Source organism: Rhineura floridana, chromosome 1 (assembly GCF_030035675.1).
Source record: "Rhineura floridana isolate rRhiFlo1 chromosome 1, rRhiFlo1.hap2, whole genome shotgun sequence".
Lineage (NCBI taxonomy): Eukaryota > Metazoa > Chordata > Lepidosauria > Squamata > Rhineuridae > Rhineura > Rhineura floridana.
In genome coordinates, this window is record NC_084480.1 from 183,815,093 (window position 1) to 183,835,966 (window position 20,874).

Here is a 20,874-nt window from a genome sequence, read left to right on the forward strand (position 1 = left end):
AACTACAAAATATTGTATGAAGGAAATGAGAAATCAAGAAGAAACTGGGTTGCTTTAATAGTGAGAAGTGATGTAGAAAAAGCAATTAGGAGCTACAGTGCAAGGTCTGAACAAGTGATATCAATGAGATTAAATGGGAAACTTATTAACATAACCATCATCCAAGTCTACACTCCAACGGCAAACGCAGAAGAAGAGGAATTGCAGAGATTTTACGCAGAAGTACAGGAGGAAATTGATCACACACCAAAACAAGATGTGCTGATAATCATGGGAGACTGGAATGCAAAAGTAGGGAACAGAGAAGAACTAGGAATTGTGGGAAAATGGGGCTTAGGAGACAGAAATGAAGCAGGAGAAAGACTTTTTGAATTCTGTGAAGCCAATAATTTGTTTCTTGCAAACACATTTTTTTGAGCAACCGAAAAGACAACTGTACACGTGGACATCAACAGATGGTTAATATAGGAATCAAATTGATTATATAAATGGTAACAGAATATGGAGAAGTTCCATACTTTCTACAAAAACAAGACCAGGAGCAGACTGCGGTACAGATAATGAACTGGTCATATCGAAAATCAGAGTAAAGCTAAAGAAGAAGAACAAAGCAATCATAATGCCAAAATACAATTTAAATAACATCTCAGAAGAATATAAAGATCAAATAAGGAACAGATTTGAGGCTTTAAACTTAGTTGAGAGAAGCAGAAAAACTATGGAGTGAAGCAAGAGATATTGTCAGGGAAGAATGCAAAAAAACAATACCTCTAGTTAAAAAGAGAAAGACCTCAGTGGATGTCTGAAGACACTCTTAAAATAGTTGAAGAGAGAAGGAAAGCAAAAGGAGATAGAAACATTGTCAGAACCCTAAATGCAACAATACAGTGACTAGTACGTAGAGACAAGGAGAATTATTACAATAGTTACTGTATAGAAATAGAAGAGGACAACAAAAAGGGGAGAACAAGAGCCCTATTCCAAAAGATTAGAGAAATTAAAGGGAAATTTAAACCACGAGTAGGGATGTTGAATAATCAACAGGAGAACACACTGACTGACTGAGATGAAATAAAAGGTAGATGTAAGCAATACACTGAAGAATATAAAAAAGATGCAAGGATGACAGATTCATTCACAGAGGTACCATATGATGAAGAATCAGAAATTTTAGAATGTGAGGTAAAAGCTGCTCTTAAAATACTTGGAATAAACAAATCACCAGGAACAAGTGGCATACCAATGGGTTGCTACAAGCTACTGAGACTGAATCTGTCCAAATTTTGATGAAAATTTGTCAAGAAATATGGAAAACTAAACAATGGTCCACAGACTGGAAGCTTTCAATATATATCCCAATTCCGAAGAAAGGGGATCCCAGGAAATGCAGTAATGATCGAACTATTGCCTTAATATCCCATGCAAGTAAAGTAATGCACAAGATTCTACAACAAAGGCTCTTACCATAGATGGAGCGAGAAATGCCAGATGTCAAAGCTGGATTTAGAAAAGGAAGAGGCACCAGAGATCACATTGCAAACATATGTTGGATAATGGAACAGAGCAAGGAATTTCAGAAGAAAATCACCCTGTGCTTTATAGGTTACAGCAAAGCCTTTGACTGTGTAGAACATGAAAAACTATGGAGTGCTTTAAAAGAAATGGAGGTGTCACAGCATCTGATTGTCCTGATGCACAACCTATACTCTGGACAAGAGGCTACTGTAAGGACAGAATATGGAGAAACCGATGGGTTCCCAATTGGAAAGGGTGTGAGACAGGGGTGTATTTTATGTCCCTGTTTGTTTAATCTGTATGCAGAACATATTATACGGAAAGCGGAATTGGACCAAGATGAAGGAGGTGTGAAAATTGGAGGGAGAAATATCCAGAATTTAAGATATGCAGACCATACCATACTATTAGCAGAAACCAGTAACGATGTGAAAATAATTCTGATGAAAGTTAAAGAGGAAAGCACAAAAGCAGGACTACAGCTGAATGTCAAAAAGACTAAAGTAATGACAACAAGATTTATGTAACTTTAAAGTTGACAATGAGGACACTGAACTTGTCAAGGATTATCAATGCCTCGGCACAGTCATTAACCAAAATGGAGACTAGTAAAGAAAATCAGAAGAAGGCTAGGACTAGGGAGGGCAGGTATGACAGAACTAGAAAAGGTCCTGAAATCCAAAGATATATCACTGACCACCAAAGTCAGGATCATTCAGACCATGGTATTCCCGATCTCTATGTATGGATGTGAAAGTTGGATAGTGAAAAAAGTGGATAAGAGAAAAAGCAACTCGTTTGAAATGTGGTGTTGGAGGAGTGCTTTGTGCATACCATGGACTGTGAAAAAGGCCAATAATTGGGTGTTAGAACAAATTAAACCAGAACTGTCACTAGAAGCTAAGATGATGAAACTGAGGTTATCATACTTTGGACACATCATGAGAAGACCTGACTGACTAGAAAAGATAATAATGCTGGGAAAGACAGAAGGGAGTAGAAAAAGAGGAAGGCCAAACAAAAGATGGATTGATTCCATAAAAGAAGCCACAGACCTGAACTTACAAGATCTGAACAGGGTGGTTCATGACAGATGCTCTTGGAGGTCACTGATTCTTAGGGTTGCCATAAGTCGTAATCAACTTGAAGGTACATAACAGCAACAAAACAAACAAAATATATATCAATAGATAAAAGTATTGCTAAAAAAAATGGAGTGACATGCAAATTGAAAACTCAAGTAAAGCCAGGTAAAAATAGCAGAAGGTAGTTAAAAAGAATCAGCCTTCATTAAAAGCCATTGAAGGCTTGAGGGAATAGGTATCTGAAAGATGACAAAGATCACCAGGTGACCTGTCTAGGGAGTGAGTTCCATAGTGTGAGTTCCACAACAGAAAAAGCTGTTGCCACCTGGAGAACTTCAGGCCTGTGAGGAAGATTTCAACAGGTGAGCAGGTTCACACCCAATTCAAATAATATAGAAATCAGCAATACAATCTCTAATTTGTATATGTAAAATAAAATGTTTTGACTAATATGAGAACAGGTCATAATCAGCTTCTGTGATCACAGGTCTTCTTTTGCATGTACTTAAATTACTGTGTCAGCAGAATGCCTAAAAGTAGGTCACAATTTTATATTTACTGCAGATGTTATTACTTGCCTACACGACAGTTAAGCACATTCTTAAGTATGCTTTAAGTCCCACTAAAGTGTTTTACCACTTCCTCTAACACAGTGTTTGTGAAAGAGGTGCTTCAGAAGGCAAGATTTTAACAGTTCTGCTTGTTGGCTGCTACGCTGTTTTATTACTAACAAAAGTGTTGAGTTCCTTGTAGAAATCCTGTTTCTTGGAAGTTTCCTTTTGCACCTAAAAGCGTTGTGTTTTGAACATGACATGTGCTATACCTTGCAGCAGTAATACAAGTAGGATAATGGGGAATAGTCCTTCCTTTTCTGAGGATGTGTAATACTGAAGATTTTTTAATAAGATTTATAGGCTTTCTAAGGATAAGATGTGTTAGGCCCAGAGGTCAACACAATAGCCGTGCTCTTCGTTTTTGTTGTTTTTGCTCCAGGTGCCTATAGATAAGGAAGTTGGGGAGATTGGTTTGTAAGGGATTGCATGTATTAACTTTCTACAAAATGATTTTTAGATTATTACTGATCTATATACTAATTCATCAACTCTCTCTCACCCCATCCAATTTGCACAGCTGAATTAATGAGAACTTGTTTCTAGCACCTCCATTGTAGGTGATAAATTGACACAGTAAGGTAGTGCCCGCACTGTTGACATTATTTTTGCCTCCAGTTAGACGACAGAGTAAGATGCTGAGGAGGAGGAGGAGCTGGCATAATGATAGCACAACTGGATGAAGTTGATAGGGATAGGAAGTTAGTATAGCTTCCTGCTCCATCCTATCTTCAGTGCTTCTTAGGCAATAGATGATTCATTCAACACAGTGTCTTCATGTCGTTTCTTGTGGTATCTGCATAACAGGTGGTGACATCTATTCCAGTTTGTGGGTTTGGGATGGTTTCTGACCTAAACCAGGATTCAAAGAAGGCACCGAAGACAAAGTATCCATGCATGCAGCAGTATTTTTAAGTGAGTAGTGACTTGTCTTCAGAGGGGACTGTGCAATAAAAACATTAAAGTAAGGCTTCAGCTGTGTGCAGCATTCTTTCTTTGGGCATTCATGTCCCTTCCTTAGATCCCAGCTGTAGCCTGCATTGTTATCTTTAGGATGGAAGACTTCTTTACTATTAACATTTAGTCACATTTGTAAATTAATTCACTTTGTGTGGTGAATTTCAGAATTTAGAAATGTTCCTGTAAATAATTCTTCTTTTTTTAAAATAATTTTTATTCAAATTTTTCAAAAGACAAACAAAACAAAATCAAACAACAAAAACATAACAATACAACAAAAGAAAAAAATAAAATAGTTGACTTCTGATTTGTCGCAGATCAGCTATAAGTATATAATATATATCAAACCTGTCCCTTAATATATACATACAGGATCACTTTTCTCCATAGGCTATCTTAGTTAATCGTCAAATCCCAATATCATCATTTTATTTTGATCTTTCAACAAAAAGTCTAAGAGAGGCTTCCATTTCTTAAGAAATGTGTCTGTCGATTTTTCTCTAAGTAAACATGTCAATTTATCCATCTCTACTAAGTCCATTAATTTCAATAGCCATTGTTCCGTTGTTGGTGTTGATTCCATTTTCCACTTTTGTGCATATAATAATCTTGCTGCCGTAATCATATATAATATTATTCTTCCATATTTCTTTTCTATTTATTTATCCATAAAACCCAATAAAAAAAATTCTGGTTTTGACTGAATATTTATCTTTAGAATTTTTTGCATCATCCTACCTATCTGTGCCCAAAATGATTTTGCCTTTTTACACAGCCACCACATATGATAAAATGATCCTTCTTGTTGTTTACATTTCCAACAAACATTAGAAACATTACTATACATTTTTGACAACTTTTCTGGAGTCATGTACCAACGATACATCATTTTATAAAAATTTTCTTTAAGATTATAGCATAATGTAAATCTCAAGCCTTTTTTCCACATATTTTCCCATTGATCCATTTGTATGTTATAACCAAAATTTTTTGCCCACTTTACCGTACACTCTTTTACTTGCTCTTCTTCCATATCCATTTTCAGCAAGAGTTTATACATTTTCGCAATTGTATTTTCATCATTTGTACACAAACCTATTTCAAAATCAGATTTACTTATTTCAAACCCATACATTTTCTTGTCCATTTTATATCTTTCTAACAATTGTAAATAGGCAAACCATTGAGAACTATATCCTTCCTTTATCAGTTGTTCTCTTTCTTTCATTATATATTCTCCATGTACATTTTCTAATAGTTCTTGATAAGTTAACCATTTCTCTTTTCCAGCCATTTCTCTTCTGTAGAACGCTTCTTGACTTGAGACACATAATGGTATTTTCGAATAGAACCTTGGTTTATATCTATTCCATATTTTCAACAGAGGACGTCTTATAAAATGATTATTAAAGTCTACATTTACTTTTACTTTGTCATACCATAGATATCCATGCCATCCCCACTTCAGGTTATGGCCCTCCAAATCCAGTAGTCTTTTATTCCTCAATAAAATCCATTCCTTTATCCAGACTAAACAGCAGGCAGCAAAATAAAGTCTCAGATTTGGTAATCCCAGTCCTCCTCTTTCTTTGGCGTCTTGTAGTAATTTAAATTTAACTCTTGGTTTTTTCCCTTGCCATACAAATTTAGAGATATCTTTTTGCCATTGTTTAAAAGGTAAATCAGAGGATATTACAGGTATTGTTTGAAACAAAAACATCATTCTCGGTAATACATTCATTTTTATCACAGATATTCTACCCATTAATGACAATTGTAGTTTATCCCATCTTAGCAGATCTTTCTTAATCTCTGTCCATAATTTTTCATAATTATTATGAAACAACTTTGAATTTTTATTTGTCATAATAATACCTAAATATTTCAACTTTTTCTCTATTGTAAAATCTGTCTTGTCCATTAACTCTTTCTGTTCCCTTAAAGTTAAATTTTTCACCAACATCTTTGTTTTTTGATTGTTGATCTTAAATCCTGCTAACGGTCCAAATTCTTTTAATTTGTCCATCAATATATTAATTCCTTCCAAAGGGTTTTCTAATACAATTATCAAATCATCAGCAAATGCTCTCAGTTTATATTCTTCTTTTTTTATCTTTAGTCCCGAAATCCTTTTATCTTGCCTTATATCTCTAAGCAGCACTTCCAAGACCAGAATAAATAGAAGGGGAGATAATGGACATCCCTGTCTTGTACCCTTTTGTATTTCACATGAATCCGTTAAATCTCCATTAACAATTATCTGAGCCTTCTGAGATGTATAAATCGATCTAATCCATTTTATAAAATTGTCTCCAAAATCCATTTGCTCCAAAACCTGAAACATAAATTTCCAATTCAAATTATCAAATGCTTTCTCAGCATCTAAGAAAATCAAAGCTGCTTGTTTATCATTTTGTTGTTCTAAATATTCCAACACATTCAAGACATTCCTAACGTTGTCACGTAATTGTATTTAGGTAAAAACCCCGATTGATCTTCCTGGATAAATTGTTGCAATATTATTTTCATTCTTTCTGCCAAAATCATTGTAAAAATTTTATAGTCATTATTCAATAGAGATATTGGCCGATAATTCTTTGTTTTAGTTAAATCTTGCTCCTCTTTGGGTTTAATGTTATGTTAGCATTTTTCCAACTATCCGGTATCTTCCCCTCTTGCAAAATAGAATTCATTGTATACTGTAAAGGTAACAAAAGTTCTTCCTCCAAACATTTATAGTACACTGCAGATAACCCATCTGGTCCTGGCGCCTTTCCTGATTTAATTTTGCTTATAGCTTCAGATATCTCTCTTGACGTGATAGGGCCATTAATAGTTTGTCTCTGAAAGTCTGTAATTTTAGGCAAATTCTGTTTAGATATATATTCTTCTATTTTTTCAGATAGGATTTCCTGACACTTGTACAATGTTGAATAATATTGATGAAAAATCTTTTTGATTTTTACATTATCTGTCAGCATCTCATCTCCTTCTTGTATCTTTAAAATAATATTTTTTTGACGTTCTTTTCTTAATTTATATGCTAACCATTTCCCCGGTTTATTTGCAAATTCAAAAGTCCTTTGTTTAGGAAAATTTAGTTTCCTTTCAATTTCTCTAACTGTCAGCATTGATACTTGATTCTGTAACATTTTAATTTGATTTACAATAGAAACTTTAGTTGGATTCTTTTTCAATTCTTCCTCTTTTTGTTTTATTTCTTCCAAAATTAATTGCATTTTCTGTTGTTTCTTTTTTTTTTAATTCAGAGTTACATTTAATAAAATATCCCCTCATAAATGCCTTACTTGTATCCAAGACAATATTTTCATTTGTTCCTTTATGTAAATTATGTTCAAAAAACTCTTTTAATTTCTTCTTACATTCTTGTACTATTTTATCATTCTGTAATAAGGATTCATTTAGTCTCCATCTAAATCCAAGATTTTTTTTTTTGAAAGTTAATATCACAGGATTGTGGTCCGAAAAAGTTTTTGGTAATATATCCATTTTAAAAATGTCTTTCACTAGATTTTTAGACATCCAAATCATATCAATCCTCGATAATGTTTTATGTCTTTCTGAAAAATAAGTAAATTCCTTTGCGTTATCATTTATATATCTCCAGGTATCCACCAATTCTAAATTTTCCATCAATTCAAAGCAAATCTTCAGTAGTTTACCCTGTGTCTCTTTAATATTTTTTTCAGAAAGTCTATCAATTTTTGGTGAGATTACCCCATTCCAATCACCCATGACACACCAATGATCATATGAAAACTCTGACAATTTTCCCATAAGTCCTGTGTAAAACCTTGTTTTATCTTCATTGGGGGCATAAATACCCACTATCAAAATTTTTATGTCCTGTAAAGTAATTTCAACCCCCACAAATCTACCACTGTCATCCAGTAATATCAATTTGGGAAGCAATTGTGGGTTAATGTAAAGAACAACTCCATTTTTTTTTTTTAATCCAGCCGAAATAAATTCTTCACCCAAATTTTTACAAATCAAATATTTGGAATCTTTCTTCTTAATATGAGTTTCTTGTAAACAAATTATATCCAATTTTAATTTTTTCAAATAATGAAACACTTTCTTTCTCTTCTGCGCCGTGTTGGCTCCATTTATATTCCAAGTTAGATATTTGTAATCCATCTTTAAGCGTGTATTTTAAAATGTACCTGATGCTCCCTTTAATCCATCATCTTCCTTCCCCTCCTCTGCATGTCCCTGTTGACTTTGTTTCCCAGGAATTATATCCATATCTTTGAGTTTATCTTCTTCCATGTCTTTTGAAGCTTTTCTCAAGAAATCCCTTGCTTTTTGAACAGTATTCAATCGATATTTCTGTTGTCTGAATGTAAAAATCACTCCTTCTGGAACATCCCATCTAAATTAAATTTTGCATTGCTTAAGTTTTTCTGTAAAGAAAGCATATTCTTTTCTCTTACGTAAAAGTCTAATAGGAATTTCTTTCATCACCAGTATTTCCTTACCATCAATTTTAAAGGTATTATTGAAGTGTTGTTGCAATACCATATCTCTGGTCGTCTTTTTTATAAAGTGAACAAGCACATCTCTTGGAATTTTTTTCATTGTTGCATATCTAGAATTAATTCTATAAACTTTATCTATTTCAAATTTCATCCGATCTTCATTCCAATCCAAAAATTTTACTAAGGCATTAACAATTTTATCTCTGATATCTTCCCGTTTCCTCAGGGATTTCACGGAATCTCAAACAATGTTCTTTATTTCTCAATTCAATCACAGCCATGTAGTCCAAATTTTTTTCTAATTACAGATTTAATATATCTGTTCTATTCTCCAAGATTTGTACCTTTTCTTTTGTATTTTTTACATCCTCTATTATTTGCCCAATTGTCCCTTTAATCTCATCCACTTGTGTTTTAATATGGTCTTTTATATCTTTCAATTCAGTTTTCATTTCTTGTTTTAGATCACTAATCCCTTCCATTATTTTTTGAAACATATCTGGGGGTATAACCCCTTCCTGTGGATCAATTGAACCTCTTCGCTCCTGAGCCTTAGCTGCTTTTCTGGTTGTTATTCTCAAAAAAAGCCTTTAATTTCTGATATTAACCACTGTTCCAAAACCTAGAGGCAGTCTATTTCTTTTTTTTTTCCTCCACCAACAAAAGAGTTAATATTCCAGGCCTGTTATTATAGTCCGGCCAGCACAGCTCTTATCTACGTCCAAGAATGCAGAACAATTCTGGTTCACAACACCAAGCAATTAGTAACATATACGAACAGCAGATTCGTCCAAAAAGGAATAATCCAAGGAGAAAAATAGTCCCAAATATATTTCCAGCAAATAATAATCAAGTTGCCTCTCATCCGTTTTTAAACTTTATAACTCCAAATTCAAGCCAGCTTTTTGTCGTAAAAAAAATAAGTTGTTTACATTTTCTTTCTTCCTTAATTATATTTAAAAGAGAAAAAGTATGACTCACCCAGATTTCTCAATTGCTGATTCGTAAACAAATCCCTTTTACTGTAGTAATTTAAGCCAAATGATAAGATTTAGACAGAAGGAGGATCGCTGGTTAAGAACGTTTTTAAGAAGAAGAAAAAATGCCTCGCTTTTTTTCAGTACAGCTTGTTGGAAGTCCTGACCCCGTCTTCAGCTGATCGGTATGCCTTTTTATCTCAGGGAATTCCTGATCAATTCCAGCCGCCGACAGCTCAACGAAGTCCTGTGGAAAATCTGATCGGTTCACCTTTACCTTGGAGAACATTTAAGCCAGTCAAAGTTTCCTCTTGACTGGTTTTTAAACTGAAAAAAGCTTCCTCTGAGGCAGAGATCTCTCAGAGACAAGCACCAGCTGAGCACTCACTTCCGGGAAGAAATGTTCCTGTAAATAATTCTTGAGTAACAAGCCAGTCTTCTTGCAGAGGACTACTTCCTTTTTGTATGGCATTATTCATTATGTCATTTCACAAAGTGGAGTGGGAGCTCCAGGGAGGTGAGGACTTCCCCCCTTCCCATCCCCCTTTCTCAATTTCCAACCTCTCTTAACATTTATCTGTGTTCCAGCATGGTATGTCTTGGCTTCAGGAAAGTTAGAAAGAAATCTTGCATGCTCAGCTTCTGGACTAATATCATCATGTGCAAGTCTGAATTGAAAATGTTCAAGGGCTAGCTAATGCTCTTCACTTATGAATCTGATGTATTCTTGGACTGGCTTTGGTCCTGAAGTCCAAATATGCCAGGATCTGTTGGTACTGTTCTCCCTGATCCAATAAGACCTCCTTCAAAGAGGATCCTGTCAGTCTCCAGCAAAGATGGGAAATTCAGAACGTCAAACACCCTGAGGGACGAGAAGCAATCCTATTAGAAAGCACTACTGGAGGAGGTTGCAAGGGAACCAGTGATCCCCAACCCCAGGAAGAACAACAATGATAAGCCTGTGCTGAAGCTCTTATCTAGCAATGCAACAACCGTTTGGCTTCATGAAGCCTAAGTAATTGCTCAGTGCTGGTGCAATAGCTTTTGGGGAAAGCTCCTTGTCTCGGTTTGCAGACCTAGTGCTGGCTGTTCAAATTCATCTTCGCTGTTGGCCCGGGTCTCTTATCTGAGGCCTTGTTGCTGGAAATCTCAGGAGGAGAGAGGTGCTCACGTTCTGCTTGCAGGTTTCCCACAGGCATCTGGTTGGCCACTGTGAGAACAAAATGCTAGACTAGGTGGGCCACTGGTGCGATCCAGCAAGTTCTTCTTATGTTCTTATGATCTCATATTCTTGTTGTAGCTAGCTGGTTCCTACGGGACAGTTACCTACTACTTCTGATCCAGACTTCCCTGCTCATTATTTGTTTCTATAGTTTTTGACATCTCATCCATGGAAATGGACAAGATGGTGTCCCTTGGCAGGAGTGCCTTTTTCAGCTTGGCCTGGTGTGTTAGCTGTGCCTTCTTCCTCTGCCGTATGTGATGCATCATCAATTATTTGCTTCAGATGTCTTGTAAAGATGTATCTTTTTGCACAACCTATCCCTGTTCCATAAGATTGGATCCTGTACCATTGGATTTCTGTATGATATTTTTGTCTCTGATTTTTATGATACTGTTTTTAGTGTTTTATATTGAATATATGGGGGAGTTTTATATTGAAAATATGCCAAATGCCTACTGATTAGTTTGGCATCTGTTATCAGGTTCATGACAAATGTGCATTTCATGTTAATTATATGCAAGTGAAATATTCAAAGCTGTGTGCTTCTGGATCTAGAGAAAGTTTCAAATGTGACCTTTGGTGTTGAACATAGACTTTAGGTAAAATCTATAAATTGCCAAATATGGCTGTAAAAAAAAGATACCTGTTATAGCTGGTGGATAGAAGAGCAGAAATGTAGAGCTTTCTTGGCATGAAATGAGTTCATTATTTGGAAACCATTCTGGCCTTCAGCAACTGGCTTATCTGCTATAACTACTGCAAAACAGAAACAGGATTTGTCTTGCCTGCTTTTCAAAACGGAAATATATACTTGATTATATTGTTAAATCTTCATTGTGATGTTGACAGTTTGAAGCATTACTCATATAACATGTCTGGGCGAACTTATTAAAGTCTTGTTTGGGATTTATTGCTTTATAGTTTGTAAAGTGTGTAGTAATGTTAATCTAGGCTGTTTTTCATGTTTTGGTTTTTTCTCTAATGATTGTACTGTTTTTTGAAAGAAAAACTGTTTGAAAAGTCTTTGCTTCATTCTTCATTTTATATTTTTATGCTTGAGAAGTAAGTCTTGCCATACATGTCTGGTGGCTGCATTTGGCTTGTAGGGCTGCAAGTAGTACAGTCTTGTGCTACTACTAGGTGCCTGTTTGATCAACAGTGGGGTCAAAGGACAGGGACAGTGAAGAGCTGTGACTCCTCTGGGTTTTTTTGACACTCAATGTGTAAAAAAAGGAGCAATCAGAAATAGAGATGTGAAGTCCTGGGTGGGGGGAGAAATGAAAAAAAATAAGTAAAAAAGGGGTTTCCCAAATTTTTCTGCCCCCCCCAATTTTCCCTTCAGGCCTTCACGTATCCATTGTGCATCCTGTCTCCCAGAGATAGGGTTCAGTTGGTGGAATAAAAAATGAGCAGAATGTCTACGAAAAATGTGCCTGTGCTGAGATAGCTGAGTACTGCAAAAGGGATTGGAGTGAGCCCTCTTTGGTATCACAGTACTACTGAGAACCAAAAAGCACTTTAATGGAAGTCAATGGAAGGTATCTGATTTCAGACTTAATAGGGGTAAAAATTAGCCTCAGGATGTGCACCTTATTGTTAGCAATAAGCCTGAGCTGTAGACTCTTTCCGATGCCAGAGCTGAACCATAAATTCTATGGTTATCATTTGTTATGTTCTAACTTAAGTGGTGTGTTGCTGAGCAGAATGCACTTTCCCACATCTTGTGCAATTGTAGAGGGAGAGTTCTTTGATACCACTGTGCATTCTTTTCTATGGGGTACTGTGATTTTCATGTAGACTGTAGCATAGACAATAGTTTTAGATTTTATTGCTGGTGTTATTGAAGTCAGAAATATCAGGCTAGTTTGTACAGTTGATAAAAAATGACAGTTAGTGTACATTGCAGTTAACATTGACCAGTGTACATCTTCATCCTTTTTGGGGGAGCCAAGCAAGCCCAGATTTTCATAATCAGGGTATCTCATTCTGACACATACAGGAGGTTTCCTGTGCCTGAGGCATGCTAATAAAAGAGAAGCAACTATAGTTTGTGAGCTTTGTCAGCCTCTGAGACTTTCTACAATTCAGAAAGGTCTGAAATTCGGCTGTCAAAATGTCCAGTTGGCAACTCAACAAAAGTATTCAAGTTTACTTACGTTGTTCTGCTCCATGGAACATTATGACACACACGCAGATGGTTGAGCTGAGGTAGAATTGCAAGAGAGCTGGTTCTCATTTACAGTATGTATTACAGTGGTACTGGAATTCCCATTTTGATAGCCGTCTGGTATAGAGTTGCCAGGTCAGAAACATCCAAACCCTGAGATTTCAGGGGCAGGCCCTAGTGATGTCATGGGGGCAGGCCGCAATGATGTCATTAAGCATGGTACATTAAGCATCAACCACAGTTGCTTGGAGCATACCACTCCAACAAACAAAAACCTCTGATTGGAAATTAAGATAGAAATTTTAGCTAAATGAGGTGGTTTCTAGGTCTAGCTGAAGTGATGGGATCATTCCTTTTCACCTGCTTAGAGAGCTTGGGTAAGGAACATTTACTTGCTTCTGGCAAAAAGTTTTAAGTGCCTTCAGGCCAGGCCAGTCACCAGAAAGTCATTCCAGGAAGAAGGGAGCCTAATGTTGTGAGATGTTAGATGGAAGCACTCTGGAGTAAATATGGGTGCCTTTGAAGGCTGCAATTCTTCTGGGATGTTATTTAAATTGTATTTTGGCATTATGATTGCTTTGTTCTTCTTCTTTAGCTTTACTCTGATTTTTGATATGACCAGTTCATTATCTGTACCACAGTTTGCTCCTGGTCTTGTTTTTGCAGAAAGTATGGAACTTCTCCATCTTCAGTTTCCAATTATATAGTCAGTTTGATTCTTATATTGACCATCTGGTATTGTCTACGTGTACAGTTGTCTTTTCGGTTGCTCAAAAAATGTGTTTGCAAGAAACAAATTATTGGCTTCACAGAATTCAAAAAGTCTTTCTCCTGCTTCATTTCTGTCTCCTAAGCCCCATTTTCCCACAATTCCTAGTTTTTCTCTGTTCCCTACTTTTGCATTCCAGTCTCCCATGATTATCAGCACATCTTGTTTTGGTGTGTGATCAATTTCCTCCTGTACTTCTGCGTAAAATCTCTGCAATTCTTCTTCTGCATTTGACGTTGGAGCGTAGACTTGGATGATGGTTATGTTAATACGTTTCCCATTTAATCTCATTAATATCACTTGTTCAGAACTTGCATTGTAGCTCCTAATTGCTTTTTCTACATCACTTCTCACTATTAAAGCAACCCAGTTTCTTCTTGATTTCTCATTTCCTTCATACAATATTTTGTAGTTGCCTGATTGAAAATGTCCCATTCCCGTCCATTTTAATTCACTCACGCCAAGTATTGTAATGTTGATACGTTTCATTTCTTGCTTGACGATTTCTAACTTTCCCTGATTCATGATTCTCACATTCCATGTTCCTATTGTGTGCGTCGAACAACTCAGGTCTCTCCTTTCGCATCTGTGCGCATCAGCCTCTGGGCTTCCTTTTGGCTTTGACCCAGCTGTGTCATTAGTCACAGCACTACTCGTATTTGTCCGTTCTTCTTTGTTCTTCCCCAGTAGCTTGGTGAGTGCCTTCTGACCTGGGGGTCTCATCTTCAAGCACTATCTCATGTTGCATTTTGGATACTCTGTTCATAGGGTTTTCGTGGTAAGAGGCTTTCAGAGGTGGTTTACCATTGCCTTCCTCTGAGTTTGGATGCATCTTAGTCTGGTGTCTCAACTTTGACCATTCCGCCTTGGGTGCCCCTGCTAGGAGTCTAGCCTCTTGGTCTAGACTCCTGACGGCATTGCTCTCAGCTTCTTCAACACTCTCAAACCCCCTCCCCACGTTAAGGTGTGCACATCTGGGAAGGTTTTCAAAACAGGTTATAAATAAGACAAACTGTCTTCTTCAACAGTCCAGTAAAATTTAAACTTGTTTGACTCCTTAATTAGAAAAGTATAACACTGTGAGCATGTACACTTTAAAAAAATATTCAAAACTGTTCAAAAAATTTTGAAAGATAAAAAGTATAATATACCATTTTTGCAAGTAATTAAAAACCCTGCATGTACACTTTTGTGCCTACCAAGATCCTGCTGTTATCCTCTGTTGTAGTGCAATCCTATGCATGTTTACTCAGAAGCAAGTCCCAATCCTGTACAGAGAAAGTACTCTTTGTCCTGCTGAAAGCTATATATGTACTGAATTCCTGATGTGAGTCAAGCAGGAAAAGGAAACTGTTCTCAGAACCTGAAATGAGGTTTAACTATTGTTATTGTCAATCACAACCCTGACTTCACTTATTGGCTAAAAGCCTGAAAGGGCGGGGATTAGAGCAGCCGGTGCAGAGGGGGGCTGACATTTTGGTTTTCTCTTTTGAACCAGACCACCTAGAAACTTAATTTTAAAAAAAAATCAAAACGAAGAGTCTGGAGATTAAGGTGAGTTACTCGGAGAGGGCCCTCAAAAACTGGAATCTCTGGGTGAAAACTGGACACCTGGCAACACTAGTCTGGTAGAATGCTGGGTACTTCAATTGACCAGAAAGAAGCTGGTCATGTCTGGAAGAGCTTTCGTAATAGAACTACACCAGTGAGACCAAGTCTGGGGGGAGTATAAAAGTTTTACAAGTATAAACTGTACCAGTAGTAAATGATTACTTAGTTAGTGACCCTGCAGGCTCTCACTGACCCAGACTTCTTGATGGCTTGTCTCATCCACTCACCACTCTCATGCCCACTGCTCACTCAGATTTCATCAATATCTGAGCAGTAATCCTAGACCTCTCATTTGGATAACCATTTCCAGAAATAAAGGTCAGGCATTCATGGTGTTGAAAGAATTTGACTTGGGGAAGAGATGCTATTTGCCGGAGTTTATTTTGTTTTTACTTTTGATGATTGCCTTTACTCTCAAAAACAACATTGGGGTGCCAAATAAAGTTATCCTGGACACAAGGGGAAAAAGTCACAGAAGATAATTAAATGGTTATGGATAAGGATATTTATTGTAATGCATTTTTAATGCTAAATACTGTTTTGGAAGATTATATCCATCTAAAGAGGATTATGCTTTTCTGTGTTATTGCAGCGATAGTAAATCAAACTTGGAAGTATGTGTATCTGGAAACTGGAAGTGTTTCCTGGTAGCATACAAGGGGAAATTGCGTTTGTTGAAAAAAGTAGAGTTTGAATAGGCAGCAGAATAAAAGTATATGATTTAAAAAACACTGAATATCTGTACCATGTTCTGTCAGCTATTTCATACAATACATACAACTTGGGAAAAATCCAGACATACACAGAGCTTCACATGAAGAACTCCACACCTTTGCACTTTAAATTTATTGTTGTTGTTGTTGATTTATTTCATGTATTAGTTGCCTAATACCACACTGTCTCTAGGTGGCTTACAACAGATTAGAAAACAAACTAACACATATAGAAATTTAAAGCAAGAATAAAAGATAAAAATACAAACTTAAAATGCTTCAATTTAAAAAATTGTGTGAAGTTTTTTTGCAGTTCAGATTACAGACACTTGAACGCTGTGTGTGTGTGTGTGGTGTATAGACATCATCTCATCATGTGAACTGACTGCATGTTTGTTAGTGTTTTGGGGCATTGCAGTGTGTGAGAACCAAAACTGTGGAGATGGGTTTAGCTTTCCATGAGGTTTTTCTTATTAGTGCCATTCTTATGTATCTTCTCAACTTGTTCCCCATCTAGCAGGTTGTAGTGGCAATAACAATTAAAGATTCTTCAAGGAAAAGCAGATTGTTGGTTAATATCAATATTTCATTTTTTTAAAAAAACACTAGTATATTAATTCCTGCAGATTCTATAATTTTTATCTAGATATCTAGAGGCATCATCAAGCTAAGAAAAGTACTGACCAGTCACATATAGGAATACTGAACTAAAGGTCTTGCCGGAGTATTTTTAGATACAATTAAATGCTTTGGTGATATATCTGCTTTTAGATACATGGTTTTGTTTGTTGTTTCCTGGTAGGTGATGGGATTCCAAGGGAAAGTAGTCCATTTATCAATAATGCTGGGATGGAGAGAGGATATGAAGGGAAAAATATGGCTCTTTTTGAGGTAAGTTTGGTTATTTATTTACCCAAATTCCTGTTACTAAAGTCTAAATATGAAGTGTTATTACTGCTTCTATAAAAGTACATAAATACAACTGCCCTGTTTGTTTGTTTGAAGTCTGTTGTGTAAGACTAGGAGTCCACAAATTGTTACTGGACCTTGTAGCCAGACAGCTATGAAATCTAATCCTACCATGATACTGCAACAATATTATATGCATTTAATCAGAATAGAAATCTGTTTCATAAGACTGAATAAAGTTATGGACTAATACCTCAGACCATATTTAGATTTATGAAAACATTTTTTTTAGTCTGTATTCAGCGAGATGAATTGTTAACTGAATTTGCTAATGCTTCATAAGTTAATGTAAAGAATTAAAAGGAACCCACTTTTGACTACAACTTCGACTCTTCACTATCTTCTAAATGTGGTGGTCATGTTCACATCTGGTTTATCAGCATTTAGTGCTAAATGAATGAGCAGGAAGAAGCCCGAGCAAATCCTTGAGCTTATGTGCTTCCCCTTCTCCTTTCCTGTGGCTGGGAGAATGAGTTTGCTAGCATTTTGTTTCACCTTCAACTAATCCTGGCTTCTTGTATAACAGTCCAAGTTCAAACTTGAGTTAAAACAACCAAAATTTGATTTAAACCACAATCTCTGGTTTCCATGACATGACAAGCCAGAATTTGTGGAAAATGAAATGTAATGCTAGCGAAGCCCTTCTCCAGACATGGGAGAAGGAGAGGGGAGCGCATGAGCTCAGGATTCCTTCCTGCTCATGAACATAGCACTAAATCATGGTTTAGTGGTAGATGCATATATGGCCACTGAGCATTAGTGAAAGGCTCATCAGCCAGCTGAAATTATGCCTTTGCATTTCATGTAACAAAACTAAATGACCTTACAAAGAACTGTTTTGAAATATTTGCTCTTATTCAGCCCAACCCTGCATGCTTTTTTCCTTCCGTCATTTTCTTTTTTAATTCAGTCCTTCATTGTTCATACAAACATGTTTGAATCAAAACTGCTTGCTCAGTTTTGCTAATGTTCTAAACGGTCTGAACTGTAAATGCAAGGACTTGCATATTTGAGTGAGACAGATCAGGTTCAGTTCAGCCTGGCATGCCCTCCCCTTTTGTTTTTATCCTGGAATCCCAGCTAGCTCCAATTAGCAAAAGTAACAGCATCTGTCTTGCCCTCAGAATGATCTTGTCTAACTTCTTAGATCTCCATATCTTTTAAATCTTTTTAATCATCCAAACAATAGTAGTTAAACAACCTTTAAAGCCTGCCTGCATCTCGTCTCATTCAGAGTTGAGGGAAGTGACACTCATCAAAGCAGGAAGGAGTGGAGTTGCCATAGCAAATACAGAAATCTTATGTTAGGCTCAAGTAAATATAACTTGCTATCATAAACTCTATTCATGAGAAAAAAATAAATTTACTTAAGAATTTGATCATTTAACATCTATCATGGGATAACGTGCATAGAAAGATCCTAGTAGAAATGTACCTTGGGTTTTATTTTGTACAAAAATGTGAGTTAAGTTGTTAATATCTTTTATTTTGCGATAATAACAAAAGAATCCTTGAAATCCTTATGATTTCACATTGAAAAGGTTGTAGCAGCATATATTTTACCTTAAACGTATGAATATTTTTATGTTCTGAAATGTGCCTGTCTTGCTGGACCTTGATACTTAACAGGTTTTACAAAATCCCAACAGGAAGAAATGGATAGCAACCCCATGGTATCATCTCTTCTTAATAAGTTAGCCAACTATACCAATGTTACTCAAGGAGTGGTAGAACATGAAGAAGATGAAGATAGCAAACGTAAGGAAATCAAGGTACAAATACTATAGCTTTTAATTAATCACTGGTAGAGTTTCTGCCCTGAACAGGTTGGCTGTCAACAACAATACAGAATTGGTAATGTGATAAAATGAAATATGATATAATTTTATTGATTACATCCTGGAAAAATTAAAATGTTGATAGTTATTAGCCACCTTGATAGCAAATTTACTTTTGGCCACCTTGACAGCAAATTTACTTTTGGAAAGTGCCAAAATACATGCTGCACTCTCTCTTCCTTTCCCCCTTTTTGATAGTTTGGAAAGAGTGACACGGTAGTCAGGGATATTAATAAGCTAAAAGAAACAGATGTAATGTAGCATTATTTTCATTCAGAGGCAAAGCACTGCAGTTCAAAGAAAAGGAACAGGTGCTGCCACTCATCTGTTTGTAAGGACAATTGCAGCTTGCTATAGGCAAGAGGTTAATAACATATCTGATATATTTGTTGATTGCACTACAAGTCCCATTATCCTTGGCTGTTGGCCGTGCTTGCTGGGGCTGATGGGACTTGTAGTTCAGCATTATCTACATCATTGTTGAATAAGACCTTCCTTGTTATTCTGAGGCAGCTTCAGTTTCCCTTTTTCTTATTCCCCAAACTAGCTTCATTTCTATGGTTATAGTTGAACTACCTGCTCTCAGCAGGTATATCCTTGGGCTCGTGGTCTTGTCTGATCATGACCAGATCTACTTGAGTGAAAGTCGGAGAGCCAGGTCAAACCCTACAACTTTATATATAGTGGAAGCTTCTTTCCTAGCATGTGATACACATTTTTGAGGATGTAGTGTGAGGAGCTTCAAAACTCCTTAAAGAGTTTCTGAATGCTTCTGTGGTTCTGTATATGTATATGTTACTGGCCACATCCTGTGTCAGAAGATTTTTCAGCTTTTGCGAAAGAGTGATTTCTTTTAGGATAAGGTGATCTTGCCTAATCAGATACTCTGGTTAGAAAATATTTTCCTAACAGACAATTATGTTTTCTCTTGGTTTTTAGGCTCCACGTATGGGTACTTTCATTGGTGTGTATCTGCCCTGCCTACAGAACATTTTAGGAGTTATCCTGTTCCTGAGGCTGACATGGATTGTGGGAACAGCAGGAGTTCTTGAATCTTTCATCATTGTATTCATGTGCTGTGCTGGTGTGAGTACAGCTTGCAAGTTCTTTGATGTTTATCTAAAATCCTGTTCTCCATTCCAGTGATTTCCCATGCTCTCCTGATAACTCTATTCAAGCAGTTGGGAAAAATTCATTAATCTTGTATTAGACTTATTAATGTTTAAAATATTTCTATCCTGTCCTTCTACCCTACAATAGGGCACTCAGGGTGGCTCACAATAAAATCATACACAATAATAATAATAATAAAATTAAAATGGATAAAAAATAGAAATATTGTTATAAAATATAGGGAAGTGATATTAAAAGGGACTAAAGAGGTAAAACTAAAAAGCGGGGCAAATAAAATCATTTTCAGGCTCTACCTACAGTCCCTCCCAAAGGTTTCTTGGAACAAGATATAATTCAAATTGTAATGCAATAAAATACAGTATAAGAAATAAAAGAAGCAATACAGTATGATTGAAATAAATATGAATATTTAATGAAATTGATGTTCTGTTTCCTGTCTTTAACCTCAAATCCACAGATACTCTGCGGACCACTGAAATGAACTACTGGTGGTCCACAGACAATTTGGGAACCCCTGAACTAAGAGGATAAGCCATAGTCCAAACTGGGAATCATTAAAATGGGAACCAGTTGGTTCTTTTCTTTCTGACTCACTTAAAGACTTAAGTGGTGTCATGGCCCCTCACCCAAATCTAGATTCATCTAAATCAGTAGAGGAGAGCTCCTCTCTCTAGATCATCCCAGGGGGCAACTGTGCCTCAATCCTGTTGCCAGAGATTTCTGTTAATGGTAATGAGGAAGAGCCCCAAGGGACCAGGATACCTCCGCGTCCTTCTCCTGAGGATATTTCCTTGCCCA

General features: G+C 36.4%; 1 protein-coding gene across 8 annotated transcripts in view; it reads left to right on the plus strand.

The window, feature by feature from the left end:
* Nucleotides 1–20,874, plus strand: part of SLC12A7 (solute carrier family 12 member 7) — a 180,964-nt gene that overhangs the window by 58,689 nt on the left and 101,401 nt on the right. For 5 of the 8 annotated variants that reach the window (XM_061588706.1, XM_061588716.1, XM_061588752.1 and 2 more), the window contains exons 2-4: nt 16,938–17,026; nt 18,754–18,876; nt 19,882–20,028. In XM_061588706.1, coding sequence (XP_061444690.1) covers nt 16,938–17,026; nt 18,754–18,876; nt 19,882–20,028 — 359 coding nt within the window. Of the gene's footprint in view, nt 1–4,018; nt 4,127–16,937; nt 17,027–18,753; nt 18,877–19,881; nt 20,029–20,874 lie in introns of those variants that run through there. The other 3 variants (XM_061588744.1, XM_061588734.1, XM_061588771.1) reach the window with 2 other exon arrangements.